General features: G+C 40.6%; 2 protein-coding genes across 4 annotated transcripts; both read left to right on the forward strand.

Annotated features, from left to right (window-relative positions):
- Positions 1 to 5916: 5916 nt before the first annotated feature.
- On the forward strand, positions 5917 to 7403 carry LOC145862665 (uncharacterized). The gene is made up of 2 exons (XM_082967788.1): positions 5917 to 6121; positions 6565 to 7403. Exon 2 carries the CDS (start codon positions 6581 to 6583, stop codon positions 6959 to 6961), a length of 381 nt encoding a protein of 126 aa, XP_082823914.1. The 5' UTR covers positions 5917 to 6121; positions 6565 to 6580; the 3' UTR covers positions 6962 to 7403.
- Positions 7404 to 10331: 2928 nt separating this feature from the next.
- On the forward strand, positions 10332 to 20233 carry cidec (Cell death activator CIDE-3). 3 transcript variants are annotated; one of them, XM_045705013.2, is made up of 6 exons: positions 10332 to 10420; positions 13551 to 13628; positions 13765 to 13915; positions 14975 to 15124; positions 15994 to 16181; positions 19414 to 20233. In XM_045705013.2, exons 2-6 carry the CDS (start codon positions 13576 to 13578, stop codon positions 19685 to 19687), a joined length of 816 nt encoding a protein of 271 aa, XP_045560969.2. In that variant the 5' UTR covers positions 10332 to 10420; positions 13551 to 13575; the 3' UTR covers positions 19688 to 20233.
- The last annotated feature ends 36 nt before the right edge of the window (positions 20234 to 20269 follow it).

Genomic DNA, 20269 nt, shown 5'->3' on the forward strand with positions numbered 1-20269 from the left:
GTCTTCCTTTTTCCTCCTTTTGAGGTAGGCAGCCCCATCCAATACATTTTAAGAAAGTTGAAGCTCATTTACTGCATTTCTATACAATTGAAAAACTCAGAAATGTTATTTGGAGAAGAGCAGAAACAAGCAAAAATGAGCCCAGCCATTATCAATCTACAAACACAAAGCCTATTAGCTATACAATTAGCCACTACACTTTAACTCCAGGATTAAAAACTATAATTTAGTACACAAAGGGATCTCTTAGCAGAAGCAGTATTTTATTAATAAAAGGTAAAGAAATACATTTGATTTACAGATTTTTTGGGGGGCCAGTTTTACAGCAAATTTCCTGTAATTTAACACATTTTGCCATGGTTTGGGGAAACTTTTTTTTTTAAAGTTTTAAAGCAAAATTCTTGCAATTCTACACATTTTGCCATGTTAATATGATATCTGAGTGAGAATGACTTACAAAGTCAATGGTGTTCCCATGGAGGCCAGGACCCCTGGGCATGTGCCCTGCATGCCCATTTGGTAATTTGGCCATGATTACTACAAGTTCAGATTGCTGGCTAGACTAACTAAACCAATTTACCAATCTAAAAAATGTAACTGACACGGGCTAATTGTGTGACTTATAACAAGAGGAAAACTGCTGATGCACAACCAAGTTTATACATTGCACCTGGTGTATTCTACCATTCTAACTCTCAACAGTAAGTTAAGACCAGACAGTTCCAAAACATTCTATTTATTTTTTTAAGATTACTGAGGACTGGACATCGGTGTCCTGTAACTACGGCCCAAGCTAGCCTTAATGGTGCAGTTCAAGACAATGATAAATGGGTCAACGCGTACTGAACACACACCCAAGACATACAGTCACATCCAAAATTGTTGGCACGCTTGATAAAGATGAACAAAAAATGACACTATAAAATAAATAAATAAATAAATAAATAATACAAAAACTGAGATACATGGAGTATAGAAAACATTAAGAACACTTTCCATGACAGACTGAATCCAGGTGAAAGCTGGTTAAATCCAGTTGAAATCCACTTCAAATCAGTGTAGATGAAGGGGATGAGACAGGTTAAAGAAGGATTTGAGACAATTGAGACATGAATTGTGTATATGTGCCATTCAGAGGGTGAATGGGAAAGACAAATAATGTAAGTGCCTTTGAATGGGGTATGGTAGTAGGTGGCAGGCGCACCGGTTTGTGTCAAGAACTGCAATGCTGCTGGGCTCATTCTCAACAGTTTACCGTGTGTATCAAGAATGATCCACCACTCAAAGGACATCCAGTCAACTTGACACAACTGTGAGAAGCATTGGAGTCAACATGGGCCAGCATCCCTGTGGAAAGCTTTCTTATGCAACTCAGTATTAGGAAGATGTTCCTAATGTTTTGTATGCACAGTGTATATCGTATGCTATATATATATATATATATATATATATATATATATATATATATATATATATATATATATATATATATATATATATATATATTGTATGCTCAAAATAATGATATTCTTATATACTAATACAATTGCTGAGAGAAAAATATTTTGTTTAATAAGTAATAAAAAAAAGTCCAACTGATATTGGTCAACATTTTTGACATCCTAATTTTTATACTTTGAGCGAGGATAACAGCACTTAGACTATGTTTTATGATATTGGACAACACATTGGCAGGGATCACAGATAATTTCTCCATACAGAATCTTTCCAGATCCTTGATATCCTTCGGTCTGAGCATATGGACTGTCCTCTTATTAATTCAAACCACAGGTTTTCAAAGACTGGAGACTGAGATGGCCATTTTGTTGTCAATTAACCATTTCTTTGTGGATTTTGAGTGTGCTTCGGGTCATGGTCTTGCTGAAAGATCCCCTTGCGACCAGGTTTCAGCCTCCTGGCAGAGTCAACCAGGTTTTTGGCTAAAATGTGCTGGTACTAGGTAGAGTTCATGATGCCGTTGACCTTAACAAGGGCCGCAGGACCAGGGGAAGCAAAACAGCCCCATAACATCAAATATCCATGTTTTACAGTAGATACAGTAGGATGTTCTTTTCTGCATGCATCCTTCTTTCGACGCCAAACCCAACATTGATTTGCATGGCCAAAGACCACTTCTCATTTGACCATAGCAATGGTGCCAATGCTGTTTAGCAAAGTCCAGGCATTTAATTTGTTGGTTGCTCAATGAATACTTTTTTATGGCAACCCTTCCATTTTGCCAATTGGCATGGAGGTGGCATCTAATTGTAGATTTGGAGACTCAGGAATGTGACTGTAAGTTCTGTAATTCTCGGAGGCCCTTAGTCTTTTATTAACCCTTTGAAGCATCCTTCTCCCTGTTCCAGTGGTTTTAAACGTCTTAAATTGTTGCCCTAATAGTGGTATATAAGTTTTATTTAATCTTTTGTACCCTTTGTCTGAATTATGAATGTCAACAACCATTATCTCTTTTCATCTGTGAGTTCTTTGCCTTTTTCCATTGTGATGGATGACAAATGGATTTTACATGTGTGTTACCTCATTTTTATACCTCAGTGAAACAGGAACCATGAAAGTTCACAATACAGTTTCTTAAATTGAGATTAACTTAAAAAGTAGAAAATGAATGCAGATAAAATTGTGTTTGATTTCATTCATAAGAATTGTTACGTGTGCCATTCATTGACACCCATCTTTGGTGTTTTATTTTTAACATGTTAAACAAAAAGTATTTCTCTGAGACATTATTGTAGTATTAAATACTATTGCATAAAATATATCTATCTGCTACTAATTTTACTACGTCATTTTTGCTCACCTTTAACAAGGGCGCCAATTATTTTGGATGTGACTATACTGTATGTCATTGATCAGTTGATCTCATTGTTGGATTGATTAACTCAGTTACAGTGAAACCCTAGGTCGCATACACCCTCCAGTTTACTGTTGGCAGGATTGACAGAAGGAATCTGTCAGTAGAATGGCTTTGCGGTCACAGTACTCAAGGACACGATGATCTTGAGTGGCAAAGTGCTGTGACAGTCGAATGGCCCTCGATGTGAAGTCAATCTGATCTGAGTAGAAGAACTTTATCTTATTTTCAGAGTGGAAGTTTAAGTTTATCACATAGGTAAAACGTTAATCATGATAACTTCAAAATCAGAGATAGAGATCTGCATTCATCTTTCAGTGTTTGATTCTCTTTTCAAAGACCATAGTTAAAATCAAATTTATTTACAAAGCCCTTTATACACCAGCAAATGTCACAAAGTGGTCATACAGAAACCCAGCCTAAAATGCCAAAGAGCAAGCAATACAGATGTAGAACCACAGTGGCTAGGAAAAACTCCATAGAACGGCAGGAACCTAGGAAGAAACCTAGAGAGGAACCAGGCTCTGAGGGGTGGCCAGGCCTATTCTGGCTTTGCTGGGTGGAGAGAAACATACATGGCCATTAAAGAACAGATCGTTCTTCAAGATGTTCAAATGTTCATAGATGACCAGCAGAGTGAAATAATAAATCACAGAGGCTGTAGAGGATGCAACAGGTCAATATCAGTTGACCTTTCATAGCCAAGCATTCAGAGGTCGAGACAGCAGGTGCGGTAGAGAGGGAGAGAGTCAAAAAACAGCAGGTCCGGGACACGGTAGCATGTCCGGTGAACAGGTCAGGGTTCCATAGTGTTGTTACTTGATACCTGTGGACCCATTGTTTGAGGATGGTGAAATGTTGTATCATAAAGAAAAGACACTTGGTCAACTTCAGTGTACAAAGCATTTTTTTTTTGTCTGCATATGGTCTTTCTTTTGTCATACTGATAAAAAATATATATACACTGCTCAAAAAAATAAAGGGAACACTAAAATAACACATCCTAGATCTGAATGAATGAAATAATCTCATTAAATACTTTTTTCTTTACATAGTTGGATGTGCTGACAACAAAATCACACAAAAATAATCAATGGAAATCCAATTTATCAACCCATGGAGGTCTGGATTTGGAGACACACTCAAAATTAAAGTGGAAAACCACACTACAGGCTGATCCAACTTTGATGTAAAGTCCTTAAAACAAGTCAAAATGAGGCTCAGTAGTGTGTGTGGCCTCCACGTGCCTGTATGACCTCCCTACAACGCCTGAGCATGCTCCTGATGAGGTGGCGGATGGTCTCCTGAGGGATCTCCTCCCAGACCTGGACTAAAGCATCCGCCAACTCCTGGACAGTCTGTGGTGCAACGTGGCGTTGGTGGATGGAGCGAGACATGATGTCCCAGATGTGCTCAATTGGATTCAGGTCTGGGGAATGGGCGGGCCAGTCCATAGCATCAATGCCTTCCTCTTGCAGGAACTGCTGACACACTCCAGCCACATGAGGTCTAGAATTGTCTTGCATTAGGAGGAACCCAGGGCCAACCGCACCAGCATATGAGGGGTCTCACAAGGGGTCTGAGGATCTCATCTCGGTACCTAATGGCAGTCAGGCTACCTCTGGCGAGCACATGGAGGGCTGTGCGGCCCCCCAAAGAAATGCCACCCCACACCATGACTGACCCACCGCCAAACCGGTCATGCTGGAGGATGTTGCAGGCAGCAGAACGTTCTCCACGGCGTCTCCAGACTCTGTCACGTCTGTCACACGTGCTCAGTGTGAACCTGCTTTCATCTGTGAAGAGCACAGGGCGCCAGTGGCGAATTTGCCAATCTTGGTGTCCTCTGGCAAATGCCAAACGTCCTGCACGGTGTTGGGCTGTAAGCACAACCCCAACCTGTGGACGTCGGGCCCTCATACCACCCTCATGGAGTCTGTTTCTGACCGTTTGAACAGACACATGCACATTTGTGGCCTGCTAGAGGTCATTTTGCAGGGCTCTGGCAGTGCTTCTCCTGCTCTTCCTTGCACAAAGGCGGAGGTAGCGGTCCTGCTGCTGGGTTGTTTCCCTCCTACAGCCTCCTCCACGTCTCCTGATGTACTGGCCTGTCTCCTGGTAGCGCCTCCATGCTCTGGACACTACGCTGACAGACACAGCAAACCTTCTTGCCACAGCTCGCATTGATGTGCCATCCTGGATGAGCTACACTACCTGAGCCACTTGTGTGGGTTGTAGACTCCGTCTCATGCTACCACTAGAGTGAAAGCACCGCCAGCATTCAAAAGTGACCAAAACATCAGCCAGGAAGCATAGGAACTGAGAAGTGGTCTGTGGTCACAGAAGTGTGATTGACTTGGAGTTACATTGTGTTGTTTAAGTGTTCCCTTTATTTTTTTGAGCAGTGTATAAATATATATGTGGGTGGTTAGAGCGTTGGACCAGTAACTGAAAGGTCGCTAGTTTGAATCCCTGAACAGACAAGGTGAAAAATCTGTCGATGTGCCATTGAGAAAGACCCTAATCGCTCCAGGGTCACCGTTGATGGCTGACCCAACTCGCCAAGGGTGTCTCAGGGGCAGTTGGGATATGCAAAAAACACATTTGTGTTCATAGTAGTTTTGACAGGACCAGAGAGAGTAACCCTAAAAATGAACACAAAAATGATTATGGTATTTTAACATCGTATAATACACACTTGTACATGTCTGAAATAGGACAAATATAAGCACCCACCAAATGATTACTAATTTAGCATCTCTGTCTAAAGCATGAGATAACATGTTTATTATCTTTGTGTGAGAGATAAATATACAGTATTTTTAGAGTAGTGGTGGGGGTGATATCCAATCAAGACGGAGCAAAAAAAATGCAATTACCATCACGTTATTGTTAGACTAAGAGGATGATATCAAACCGTGGCAGAAAAGGAAATGAGACGGGAGGGCAATGGACGGAGAGATGTACAAGATAAACAGAGAGTAGGGGGAAAGCTGGATGTGACGGTGCAGTGACACGTGGACGATAGAGAGGGAGGAAGATAGTCTTGGGTAACAAGAGAGAAGTCCAGTTGAAAATCTGTGCTTGCATTACAGTGGTTGCTCCTCTACTTTGCTGGGCAAAACTGACAGAGATACTGAGAGAACCAGAAGAGGACAGAGGGAAACAAAAAAAAACAATACTTTGCCACCACCCTGCATCTAAGAGGTGGCTTTCGGGGACCTTACTACTTCTAAGCCAGGACATTGTGTAAGTCCCTATTACTGATGCTTGCATTGTGTTTTATACTTTCCAAGGATGAACCACAACTTACACAGTAAATGTGATTGTAAAAATAATTCTAAGGAACCAGAATGACTTTAATTATCAATTGAACAGGTGTTGAATGGTCTGATGTACTCCAGAAATAGAGTTTGAAGACCAAAGCTACATTTCTTCACTAATTCAACCATGTTTGGAAGTTTATGCGTCCGTTAGGACCACTGATATGTAAATACATCCCAGTGGGTAACCATTATTTGTGATAACTACATAGCATGGAGAAAACATTCATGGTGTGCCTTACCATCATTACAAGGACCATGGTAAATTTAGAACAAATTAACAAATGCCTCAAAATTGTAGGACAATTCTCACTCTAAAGCATGAGATTGAGTTATTGACCGTCTTCCTTTCCACCTTTCCTACTTCAGATCAACTGTGCTTACCATGCGAGGCATGCGTCTGTGTCTGAGCCTGGCTCTGTTGCTGCCATTGTGCAGCCTGTGCCAAAGGATGGGCCCTGCCAGTGCCAAGCTGGGAGAAGAAGACACAGAAAGTGACCTGTTGGCTGTCAACATCGTAAACCGCAGTGGCATTCTGGGCTCCCTGCTCCCCCTAGAGTTTCACCCAACCCTGCGGGAGACCAGAGCCCCACGCCCGGCCTCCCAGGTCCCCAAGAGAGCCCAGCAAGGGTCCCGCTTTGCCTTGTCCCTGGACGTGCCCACCAGCATCCTCAGTGTCCTCATAAACCTGGCCAAGAACCACGACATGAGAGCCAAGGCTGCTGCCAATGCAGAGCTGATGGCACGCATCGGCAAAAGGAAATAAGGGCTGGGGTCACATTGGCAAAGGCTAGGAGGACAATTCTCACCTCACCAGGGTTGTGGGTTTACAACACCAGGTTGAGGGATGGATAGGTCATGGAGAAACAAGTGTTGTTATTAGAGGAAAAGACAACTTGAAGTCTTTAATAAGTGTTGCCCTTTATCTGTTTTATATTTCCATTGCATAATTCTTACCTCATTTTATGCCAAAAAGTTCCACTGACTGCCTGTACTAAAACATTATGTAAAAAGAATGACACATTTTGCCAGATAAATGTCACTGATCAAATATAAGATGAAGCTGGTCTTTTGTCTCCGCTACAGTGAGCATAAATAATCATTTATAGGCAGATGGTCTCATGACATTGTAATAGGTAGGGAACCATTTGAATTCTGTTTATTGTGTTTGTATGTGTAACAATGTAAGGAAAGGTTGCAAAATAAAATCTGATCACATAACCTCATTTCTGTGTACTGCTTGCTTAATGTGCACTGACGTCAGAGGTGTTTCTTCATTTCAAGCATCAGTAACCAATGAAGCACTAAGGAATAAGCAATATCACCCTGCGTCATTCCCAACGGGTCTTTGACAACAGGACAATGGTACAGGGAGGAAATTGACCTCTGAGACAAACAGAGGCCCCTGTTTTAGAGATCCTCCATCTAGTTGATTTATACTTGATCCCAGTCAGGGCAGTAGCTACATATGAGAACACAGAGGTTGGGATATCTGTCATTTTTTCGAATGTAAAAATATAAATATTTTTAGTCAAAGTCTTAACTTCATGTTCAGAGTTCGAAACATGCCTGTGCGTCAGTGAAACCGTGTTATACGTCACTCACACAATTACCCATGTCAGTAAAAAAAAAAAATGTAGATTGGTAAATTGGTTTAGTTAATCTAGCCAGCTATCTGAACTTGTAGTAGTCATGGCCAAATTACCGACCGGGCACTCAGGGTACGTACCCAGGGGCCCTGACATCCAGGAGGCCCCCACTGAATTTGTTAGTCATTCTCACTCTGATATATTAACATGGCATAGGTCATGGCAAATGTGTAGAATGCAGGAAATGAGCAGGAAAACTGCAACAACAAAACATTTCTGTAAAGCAAACGTATTTGTTTACATTTTGTTAATACATTTTTTTTCTGCTAACAGATCCCTCTAAGTATTCAATTACAGTCTTTAATCCTGGTTCTGAGTTAGTGTGAGTTAATGTGTAGCAGCTGATTGTATGGCTAATAGCCAATGTGTTTGTAGATCGAGTGAGGTCACCTAAGCATCCAATGTGATAACGGCTGGGTTCATTTTTGCTGTTCTCCAAATAGCATTTTAGTGGTTTTTAATTGTATAGAAATGCAGTAAATGAGCTTAAAATTTTGTGGATATTATAATACTTTTTTTCAGACCCTCTGCTATGGCCCTGATCCCAAGTGAGTTGGATAATTAAAGTGGAAATCAGCAGTAGAAACAATAACAAAGTGACTAACTGCCCCTTTTGGTAAAAAGTGTATAGACTGACCATCCATGATATCAAAAGTATAGTTTTAACCATGTTTTGAGGCTATATAGTGTTTGTTAACTTTGTTAAAAAAATATATAGGAGTAAAACAAGCTTATATTTAAGGTTCTGAAGGGGTATGACAATGAGGCATTAAGTTACATTATTCAAGAATCATTGGGTACATACAGAGGTGTCATGCCCATAGGGTCACGTCACCCCTCAGATTTGTCCTGTTTACACATTTTTTATTAAAATACTGTAAATATATATATATATATATATATAGTTGTTGTTGCTCTGTAATACTACTAGCCAACTAGCAATTTTATGAAGATGAGTTTAGCTAGCCCAGATAGGTTCCCAATCTCCCAGCCTCATAACTAGGTATCAAGAAGCCATTTCAAGTCATCAATTAAGTTGGACGAGCTAGCTTGTCTAACTATCTTAGCTGGCATGCCTGCTGGCAAGGTTGGTAGACTTGAGAAAAGCAAGCAATTTATAAATGTAGACCTACATAATAAAACTAATATTCCTTTCAACCTTTTACCCAGAATTTAGCAGAGATGCAAAGAAACATTTAGTTTCTTTAAAAAGCTCAAGAGATATTTTAAAAATATGTATATTTTTTTCTGCATATATTTAAGCATAATGATTATGGCTCTAAATTGCCAGAAAAAAAGTTTTTCAGGTGTTTGAAAAATGCTAAAATTGTCCAATTTATGGATGGGGGCCTAGCCCCAACTCAGGACCATTCCCCAGCCATCCTCACATACTTTTTGCCCCCTCTGATTTTTGGGGTGCATGTCATTAATTTATAAATCCCAAAATAGATGTAGCAATTGCTGATTGCTTCTTTAAGCAGCAATTCTGACAGTTATTTTTTTACATCGCACACCATCACTAAACTCAGATACATGAGCAAATGATTACAAAGAAACATTAGTACTGGATGGAGTGAGTTAATGTATAGACTACAAAATGTCTGAGATTATGGTGTGAAATTACAATACCATGATGTTCATCAAAGCATATGCTTATGAAGGAAATATAGCAAATGCCTTAATTGTTCAATAAAGGTCTGCTACACACACACACACACACACACACACACCCTACCATAGGCTATACAGAAGTAGTGTATAGTATAATGTTCTTTCAATATACGATGTTCATTATGTGCAGCATTTTATCATTGATTAAAAAGCACAATCTGTATGATACCTACATACATTTTTGAAGAATAAAAGAAATGCCTATAATGAGCCAACTGTCCTTGCCCAAATGTAGGCTATCACTCCCCTTTTGGTTTCTGTTGTCATGTGTAGTCTACTACACTACCAACATTGACAAAACAAGTTAAGAGCTATTTTTAGATATAGAAACGGATATTTGAAAAGAAAATACAGATGAGTCACTGAACCCTGGGGCCTAATTTTTGGTCACTTTCCTGCGTAACCGAGACCGTAGTTGACAACTTATTGTAGCTCATTGTTTACTACCCCGAAGCGGTCTGAGGTGCATCAGAGCGGTTATAAACTATAGTGAATTAAACAGATCATACTTGAGATTGAATACCTTTCTGATGGCGCCGACGGCCTCGGGAATCATTAGACGATAAGCCAGTTCAGCGCCTCGACCGAGAGCAGCCTCACGGGTGTTGGAAATTAATTTGACATTTGTCCACATGATGTCGTTATTCACACAAAGTTGGACGAAGTAATTAATAAACCATTTATTAAAATACCAGAATCATTTTCACGGATACTTCCTCTGGTCCTGTCAAACTTATTAAGAACACATTTAATGTATTTCAGTGTTTATAGCCTATGTTCAGCACAGTAGCTCTAATTTAGTTTTATCATGTGATTAAAACAGGTGCTGCCAATAATAGCCAGGTGGATGACACTCTGCAGACAGGCATAAGGAGATGCTTTTTGACTCAGAGGAATACCAAAAAGTAAGTTTGTGATTTACATCTGCCCCTGACATTCAAATAATTAATTGAAGACTTCTCAATAGTAGCCCTAATATAGCAGGTACTTGGTGTTGCACTGATAGAATAGAATGGACATGGTCCTGAGTTTGACATTGCATATCATGAAATGTGTGTTATTGTGCAGATTAAATCTGCACATATTCTAATGTACAGTAGCCTAGGTTGTTGAGCTTTGACTATTCCTGACCTAGCCCAAGATGTACTCTTAAGGAGCCCAAGGTTACCGTTACTCCTCAAGGTCCAAGAACCTTATGTTCTTTTCAGAGGTGGACTGGTTCTAGCAGCCAAATACTCCATATAAATGTGAATTAAATCTCAATTGCATTATGGTTCTAGAAACATAAAGCCCTTTACTTTCATATCACATCGAAATCATTTCACAGATGCAGAATACACACTTACTGTATGTACACTGTTTTAACCGGCTTCACAGTTGCAGCTGAACACACAGGTGTTCAGAGCATGCTAGATAGCTAATTAGCACAGTTGGTCCCTCTGCGCTGTGATATGGCCGTGTGGGAACACTAACCCTATAAAGGTGTATAATTGACAATTTTCTTTTTTTTGAAAATAATTTCTTGCTGATATGAAAGATAAGGTCCTTATGCTTCCAAAACTGTACCGCAAGCGATGTGTGTTAATGTTCAGACCGAGCGTTGGAGCTCTTAACAAAACTCCCTCGTACAGAAGACGCCTTCGTCCAATGACACTTAGGTGTAAGGTAATGGAACTGAGAGGCATGATCAAGGGCTAGTCCTGACCCTGGCACTTGACCTATTTTGACCCAGTGCAAGAAGGCTGAGGTGGTAAGTGGTAACTTGGTACTGTGAGGTTGTGACCCGAGTTACCCTAGCTGTATTACTGAGTCAGGGTTTATAGTGAAGATGATCCTGCCACTGTTTAACAATGTGCCTCTGGCTTGTGTAACGAGGTGTGTGTTGTAACAGCACATCAGCATAAACAGCAGGACATTGTCATCTCAATTAACTTAAGCATTTTATCATACTCTCCTGCAATCCTCTCTGTCCCTAATCCATTTATGTACTTTCATTATTTGGCTGAGCGTACAAAGCTGTGTGTGTGTGTGTGTGTGTGTGTGTGTGTGTGTGTGTGTGTGTGTGTGTGTGTGTGTGTGTGTGTGTGTGTGTGTGTGTGTGTGTGGTGTGTGTGTGTTTTCGATTTGAGATGCAGTTGAATTGTGTTTTCATTTCAGTGTGTATGTTTGTTCTAAATGTTCTTGTGGTCGAGTGTGCTTGTGAATGCTCTGTATTGTTGTGGGGAATTTCTGTGTGTAAAAGCTAGAGGGTCACAGACAGTGTGTGAAATAACTGGCAAGAGAGAGCAAATTGTGAAAGAGTCCAGTAATTTCTCACCAAGCTAAAGGACTGCAGGAGGTCTTGACACTGTGTTCTGTAAAATGTCTCTTCAGTCCCTCAACACGTGAAAGCCAAGGCGGTCCCTCCATCCCCAGTGACCCTGAGGTTTCATTGGACCACACCAGATATGAGGTCAAAGGACAAGTGTGTACATCAGTGGCTGCCCCAAAAACGCCACTGCTAGTATGTGCTGCTATTCTCGGTTGGGGATGACCCATTTTTAGCTCAGATCTGATCAGACTCAATAATGAGGGGTTTGAAGATGATCTGTGATTGAATTAATGGTTTTGTTTTGTCACGCCCCAGTTTGAGTCAGATGAATCCTGTCTACATACTTTGCGTCTTTTTGATTTACCACAGTTGAATTACGACCCATAGAGTCTACACAATACCATCTAGAGCTAAATCTGACCTGGGTTTTGCAATGTGGGTGGTGTGATTAGGTTGAAAGTGCAGGGCACTCCCTATGATGTATAATTCAATTGACGTGTCATTGTGTTCTGTCAGATGGCGTCATTCTAAGGTGACAAGGCCAGAAGTCCGTGCAGGCGGCCATCTGACGCGAAACACTGAGTGACGTGTGTGATACATTGGTCAGATAACAACAGCAAGGTTGTGGGCCTACTGATGGACTCATATCAGTTGGCCCCACTACTGTTGGCATCTATTGATTTACAGCACTGGGATTTGTCATGTTTTTATTTTTGGAAACTTTATAGAGTGACTTTATAGTGTTGCCCTATACCACAGCTTCACTTACTCATTGTGTGTCTTAGACTGGTAATCAAGTTTGATCAGACAAAATGCTTTGGGGCTATATCAGAGGACAGACCCACACTGTGTCGATTTAAGAAGTGGCTTCTGTTCTTTTTACTGGCAAGGCCAGCTATATCTGCCCTGTGTTTAAGTGCATGGAAATTCACTCATTCACGTCAAAGTTTCAAGCATAAAGTAGAAAGACCACATAGAGAATAGGAGTGACACACATCAGATTGCAGGGTATTACAGTATAGGGGCAAGGGGCGGGATAGTGGGAGGGTGTAGAGAGTTGCTCAATATAAATGACTGCATACAGTCGACAGATTAGAACAAAGGTGAAAGAACAAGTGATGCAAGAGAGAGAGAGAGGGAGTAAAAAAGAGACGACAGGGAGAAATCAAGGCTCCATCGATTTAGCGATTTAGAAATTGGACCTTTGTTTCACAGAGACGGGAGAGCAAGCCAAAGAAGGTAACCCAAACTCAATACAGACCAGAGATTTAGTGTCACAACTGTCCGCTCTGTTTTCTGTCACATTTTTAGGGATTAATGTTTCAAGATGTCATTAGCAAAAAGTGTTTTCATTTTGTAGAATTACTTTACACTAATTTTTATAACTTTTTTCGTTGAGGACAGATGGGTAATAGTCACGAGACCATTACAGTTTAATGAAGTGCTAGCTGTGGTAAATTACATTATGGTAGCTGACATCTCGAGTATCTGTTGTGTCTGTTAGCGAGCTGTCAAGGGTTGCCTTTTCTCTCCAGCAATATTACTGTTTGGAGCTGTAGTCGTGGCTTGCTTGTGTGTCCATGTCGGTCATGTTTCTATCATACGAAATACTTTTTGGTAAAAAGAATTCCACCAGTACCGTGTTCAGTCAGTGTGGCGATGGCATCACCTGCTGGTGATATGTTGTAACTGCAGCAATAAAGACGACATTGGTGAATCCCCAGGCGCTGTTAGCCGAGGATCCAAAGGATGGATTATGCCATGAAGTCCCTCAGTCTCCTGTCCCCTGCCTCACTCTCCAAGTAAGAGCCTGATGCCGCAGCACTAAGGGAATTTATTTTGACATCGTAGGACATAAGTCATAGTCAAAGTTAGCATCGTTTTCCAATAGATTTGACATAATTTGAGTCTTTGTGTCTGCATATGTATCTCCACCAGGTGTGTGACAGCCAGCGTATCAGCCAGTGCCTCCATGACCCAGCAGCTCCTTGTCGGGACTCCTCGACCTAAGCCCTTCCGGGTCACCAGTGCAGACCGCAGCGTTAAGAAGGGAATCATGGCTGATGGGCTACGAGACCTACTCAACAAAGTGAGGAGAACGGTGGAGGAAGAGGGAGGGATGAAGGAGAAGGAAGAGGGTGCTTGAGGGAGGAGTACAAGTAAAAGGAAGAAGAAAAAAGTTTTTATATTTAACCTTTATTTAACCAGGTAGGCCAGTTGAGAACAAGTTGTCATTTACAACTGCGACCTGGCCAAGATAAAGCAAAGCAGTGCGACAAAAACAACAACACAGAGTTACACATGGGATAAACAAATGTACAGTCAATAACACAATAGAAAAAGCTGTATACAGTGTGTGCAAATGAAGTAAGGAGGTGAGGCAATAAATAGGCCAATAGTGGGGAAGTAATTACAATTTAGCAATTTACACTGGAGTGATATATGTGCAGATGAGGATGTGCAAGTAGAAATACTGGTGTGCAGAAAAACAAATATGGGGATGAGGTAGGTAGTTGATTGGATGGGCTATTTACAGATACAGCGATCGGTAAGCTGCTCTGACAGCTGATGCTAAAAGTTAGTGAGGGATATATAAGCCTCTAACTTCAGTGAGTTTGAATGAGAGAAGAGTAGTGTATGAGTGAGGGAGAAGAGGGACTCTGGTTACATACTCTACTTATTTATGGCATCATAAATTCAATCCAGTGAACAATGTGACTCAGAGATGGATAAAGGAATGAAAGGATGGGTGAGTCGGAGGCTTTCAAAGGGAAGCAGAAAGAACTAACGGTTTTCCTCATGCTTGCATGCTGGAGTATGTGCTCACATGCACATACTGACAATTGTCTCTGTTCTGGTTCTCCAACTGTGACAATACTGCTGTCTTACGCATGTCTTTGAAAAGTTTCACTTAATCCGAACATAATGATAGTTCCTGAAAAGTTTCAATATCATGTGTTATCTACTCAGCAGAGATAGGCTATCTTTTTTTAACACTCGCCATTTTGTATTATTCACTGTAGAAATCTATGACGCGCAAGAGAATGGAGTGGCTAAGTAACTACTTCTGAGAGGGGGAATGATTCTGTAGTCCCTAATGACTGGACTCTGTCTCTTCCAGGCTAATGGGTAGTTTGTTCCCTCTCAGGCCATGGACTCTCTGCACGTGTCCTGCGTCAGTGCCCTGGTTCTGGATGAAGACGGGACGGGGGTAGATACGGAGGAGTTCTTCCTGACCCTGCAAGACAACGCTGTCCTCATGGTCCTGGAGAAGGGGCAGCAGTGGACACCTCCACAGGTTGGTAGGGTGACATATGCATGACCTTCTTACCACAGAGTCCACTGGGTGGCGCCATTACACAGGGTCACTCTGGTAGAATGGTGAAGAGGCTTGACTTCTGTGTATTTTCGTCATCGGTGCCGACGTGTTCTCAGATGAAGATGCAGTTGTATAGCCTGCCTTTTTAGATAAGATGGGATGAACAACAAAATCTACTCCCGTATTGTATATGAATGACCTGAACTTTTGGAATTGAATATAGAGTAAGCAAATGATTCCATTCAGATAAATGCAAAAGCCTTCTTATTCTGGGCGAAGACTTGAGTGAAAGCATGTCTGACATATATGGCAAATCATAACCCCCTCATTTAGTTACCTCACACTTTTGGCCTCAATTAAAGCACCATTTAAGTCAGAGTTGAGGGGTGTTTGTTTGTCCAAAACAGGTCATTTCCATATTCATTAAATTATGTTCTGCCACCTGAATGGCATCACCCTGTGTGTTTACTTGGCTCCTGTCATGCTGAGCGTGTCTCATTAACATAATACCATTTCCTCTCCTGTTGTCCTTCCACTGTTCAGAATGAATTAATCTGTATTCCAATGCTTGTTAGCTTCCTTTGCAGATGACTGGAGCTCTTGGGTGGAGGGGAGGAAGGGGAGCGTGTAGGGGGGGGGCTAGCTAGTCTTGCGTTCATCAATCTTAGTTTGACAGACACTAAGTGTCAGAGGTTATATATGCAGTTTTCCTTCACATTCAATTTGATTTTCCCATAAATAAGCTGTAGGAGACTAGACTTAATTTGTGTTAACTGGGGAAAATTGATTTGCTCTTGTTTCTCCTCTGTCTCATATCCCTCCCTCTCTCTCCACCTTTCGGCTCCCAGAACACTCATCCCCGAATGCAGAATGAGCTCAAACCCCAGCGCAGGAAAGATGTGGCTAGAATAACCTTTGACCTATACAAGAACAACCCTCAGGATTTCATTGGCTGTCTGAATGTGAAGGCCACCCTGTATGGCACCTACTCTGTGTCCTATGATGTGCGCTGCTACGCTGCCAAGAAGATGCTGAAGTGAGTAATCTCTCTCTGTGTGTTGACGTGGGTACTTAAAGGTGAGTTTGTAAGATTTAGGAGGAGGTTGAGTTGATACAGTGCCTTCAGAAAGTATTCACACCCCTTGACCTTTATTACATTTTGTTGGATTTAATTGTAATTTTTTTGGTCAACTATCGACACAAAATACTATTATTTCAAAGTAGAAGAAAAATTCTAACATTTTACATTTTTTTGATGGAAAATAAAAAACGAATATAGCTTGATTAGATAAGTATTCAACCCTCTGAGTCAATGACAGGAGGGGAGAACAGCTCATAATAATGGCCGGAACAGAGCAAATGGAATGGCATCAAACACATGGTTTCTATGTGTTTGATGTATTTGATACCATTCCGCTCCAGTCATTACCACAAGCCCGTCCTCCCTAATTAAGGTGCCACCAACCTCCTGTGGAGTCAATGCATGTTAGAACCACCTTAGGCAGCGAATACAGCTGTGAGTCTTTTTGGGTAAGTCTCTAAGCGCTTTGCACAACTGGATTATACAATATTTGACCATTATTCTTTAAAAGATTCTTCAAGCTCTGTCCTGTTGGTTGTTGACCATTGCTAGACAGCCATTTTCAAGTCTTCCCATAGATTTTCATGCCGATCTGTTGGAAAGCAGACTGTTTTGCTCTAGGATTTTGCCTGTGCTTAACTTTATTAAGTTAATTTGTATCCTAAAAGACTCCCTCGTCCTTGCCGATGATAAGGATACCCATAACATGATGCAGCCACCACCATGTTTGAAAATATGAAGAGTGATACTCAGTGATTTGTTGTATTGGATTTGCCCTGAACATAACGTTTTGTATTCAGGACAAAAAGTTCAGTTCTTTGCCACATTTTTTTGCAGTTTTACTTTAGTGCCTTTTTGGATGCATGTTTTGGACAGGATGCATGTTTTGGAATATTTGTATTCTGTACAGGCTTCCTTCTATACAGGCTTCCTTCTTAGTATTGTGGAGTAACTACATCTTCAGTTTTCTCCTGTCACAGCTATTAAACTCTGTAACTGTTTTAAAATCACCATTGGCTTCATGGTGAAATCCCTGAGTGGTTTCCTTCCTCTCTGGCAACTGAGTTAGAAAGAGCACCTGTATCTTTGTAGTGACTGGGTGTAATGATACACATCCAATTAATAATTTCACCATTCTCAAAGGGATATTGTCCTTCTTTTTTTACCCATCTACCAATATTTGCCCTTTGCAAACAATTGGAAAACATCCCTGGTCTTTGTGGTTGAATCTGTGCTTGTTTGACTGAGGGACCTTACAGATAATTGTATGTGTTGGATACAGAGTTGGGGAAGTCATCCAAAAATCATGTTGAACACTATTATTGCCCACAGTGAGTCACTGCAACTTAAGTGACTTGTTAAGCACATTTTTACTCCTGAATTTATTTAGGCTTCCCATAACAAACGGGTTGAATACTTATTGACTCAAGACATTATAGCTTTACGTTTTTTTTATTAATTTGTAAACAATAAAAAAAAAAAATATCTAAAAAAAATCCACTTTGACATTATGGGATGTTGTGTGCAGATCAGTGACACTAAATCTTACATTTAGGCTGTAACACAACAAAATGTGGAAAAAGTTGAGGGGTGTGAATACTTTCTGTAGGCACTGTATGTTCAGATACATTTAGGAAGGTTATGTCATACGTGCTGAGAGCGGCTGATTTTCGGCTTTAGCTGAGCGGTTGTGACAACTAGGATTAAATTGTGCAGAATCAACAAATAACAGGTTTCTAGATTTCATTTTCTGCTCATATTTTTCTCTTTGAAAAGTCACTTGAGAGAATGAAACTTGTATCTCAACTAGGAGAGAGAGATTAGGGAGATGCAGGTTCCAGCCCTGCACTGTCAGCGTTTCCCTATCTTCCTGACTATATGTTCATATTATGTCTGTCTGATCACTATCTACAGTACAGGTATCTGTCTGACATAGGGTTGCAAAGGTGCCAGGAATTAACCAATGTTACCGGAATCTTCTGTAATTTTGATGATTAACAGATCATCCATCTATGGTAACTTTGGTAATATGTATTCATATACAGTACCAGTCTAAATTTCAGACACACCTACTCATTGCTTTTCTACATTGTAGAATAATAGTGAAGACATCAAAATAATGAAAGGGGAAAAATAATCCGCATTGACTGACTTTCATGTCTTAAAATAATGATGGACTGTCGTTTCTCTTTGGTTATTTGAGCTGTTCTTGCCATAATATGGACTTGGTCTTTTACCAAATAGGGCTATCTTCTGTATACCACCCCTACCTTGTCACAACACAACTGATTGGCTCAAACGCATTAAGAAGGAAAGAAATTCCACAAATTAACTTTTAACGAGGCACACCTGTTAATTGAAATGCATTCCAGGTGACTACCTCATGAAGGTGGTTGAGAGAATGCCAAGAGTGTGCAAAGCTGTCATTAAGGCAAAGGGTGGCTACTTTGAATAATCTAAAATATATTTTGATTTCTCTAACAACACTTTTGGTTACTACATGATTCCATATGTGTTATTTAATAGTTTTGATGTCTTCACTATTATTCTACAATGTAGAAAATAGTAAAAATAAAGAAAAACCCTTGAATTAGTAGGTGTGTCAACTTTTGACTGGTACTGTATATTATTGAATTTTTTATATCTATGTTCATATTGTCAATGAGTTTCTAGTGGATAGACAATATGGTTCTAGAGAAAATAACAATGGCATTATTTTCAATTAACTCTGCAACTCTTCCAACTATTGACTTCTTTCACAACTGCCAGCAGTTTGGCACCAAAACATTTACAAGAAATACATATTGACATTGTAAAATGAATCTGTATATATTGGATAATTCATGCTGAAACCCTCATTTTATTTAACTAGGCAAGTCAGTTTAAACACCAATGGTATTCACTATTTTGACGGTTTATATTTATAATGTTTTACAGGTTTGCCATTCTTTTTTTATTTTTAAATAATCTTATTTTATTATTTAATATATTTTACATGTGATAAAGCCACACCGAGGGCCGGAGATAATTACAGATACCTGTAATAATCTGAAGTACTTAAAAAGGCAACTAAATGTCTTCTGATAAAATTCCCCCTCTGGTAGTTTACTGGTAAACTCCAAAAGTTTCCAGTAAGATAACCTCCCTTTTCAACTCTCGTCTGACATATTTTCCCCTGTTCTTGTAGGGAGGTTCTGAGATGGACCCTGTTCTCCATGCAGGCCACAGGCCACGTCCTCCTGGGCTCCTCCTGCTACATCGAGCAGCTCCTGGATGAGGATGACCGGGCAGACCTGAGCCTGCCACCACTGCCACAGGATGGAAAGATCAAACAACTACAGAGCATCCTGATGGGCAAGACTGCTGTGATGGGCAAGACTGCTGTGATGGGCAAGACTGCTGTGATGGGCAAGACTGCTGTGATGGGCAAGACTGCTGTGATGGGCAAGACTGTTGTGTGATCTATCCCAATACTATGAACATGCATCTTTCCCTTCTCCCTTCCTTGAAGTAATCACCCATCTAAATCGATTTTACAGGTGAAAGGTAATGCTATACTACATAGCTTGCACATGTCCAGTGATGGCTGATAAGTAATCACTTCATGGAAAGGAAGAATGGATTGTCAAGATATTCAAACAGGGCTCTGCTCAGAGAGACACTCTAAAATTGCTGTTTGCTAAAAGGAATGAGTACTGGCAAACTGCAGGACCAATACCACGGCACAGTGCTGCATCACTTGGATGTCATGGTTACAGTGGCAGGTACACACCTTTTGGTTAGGTCACTCCTCTCGGTTGACTTTTGGGACAGGAAATGCTGTGTTGTCCTACATTTTGGCTATGATCACTTGCACTTTGTTACATTTGTCTATATGGCTTGCAACACTCCACAAGCGAATGCACTTTTCTATTGCAGTGACTGCTGCTGGTCTGTATCTTCAACTGATAGAAGGCACTTGGCTTTTTTTCATATTAATAAGCATGAATAAATCACAAGAATATTAACCTTTGAGAGATTTTATTTCCCCTCAACATAAACAT

The sequence above is a fragment of the Salmo salar genome, chromosome 22 (assembly GCF_965601325.2).
Source record: "Salmo salar chromosome 22, fSalSal1, whole genome shotgun sequence".
In the NCBI taxonomy this organism is placed as follows: Eukaryota; Metazoa; Chordata; class Actinopteri; order Salmoniformes; family Salmonidae; genus Salmo; species Salmo salar.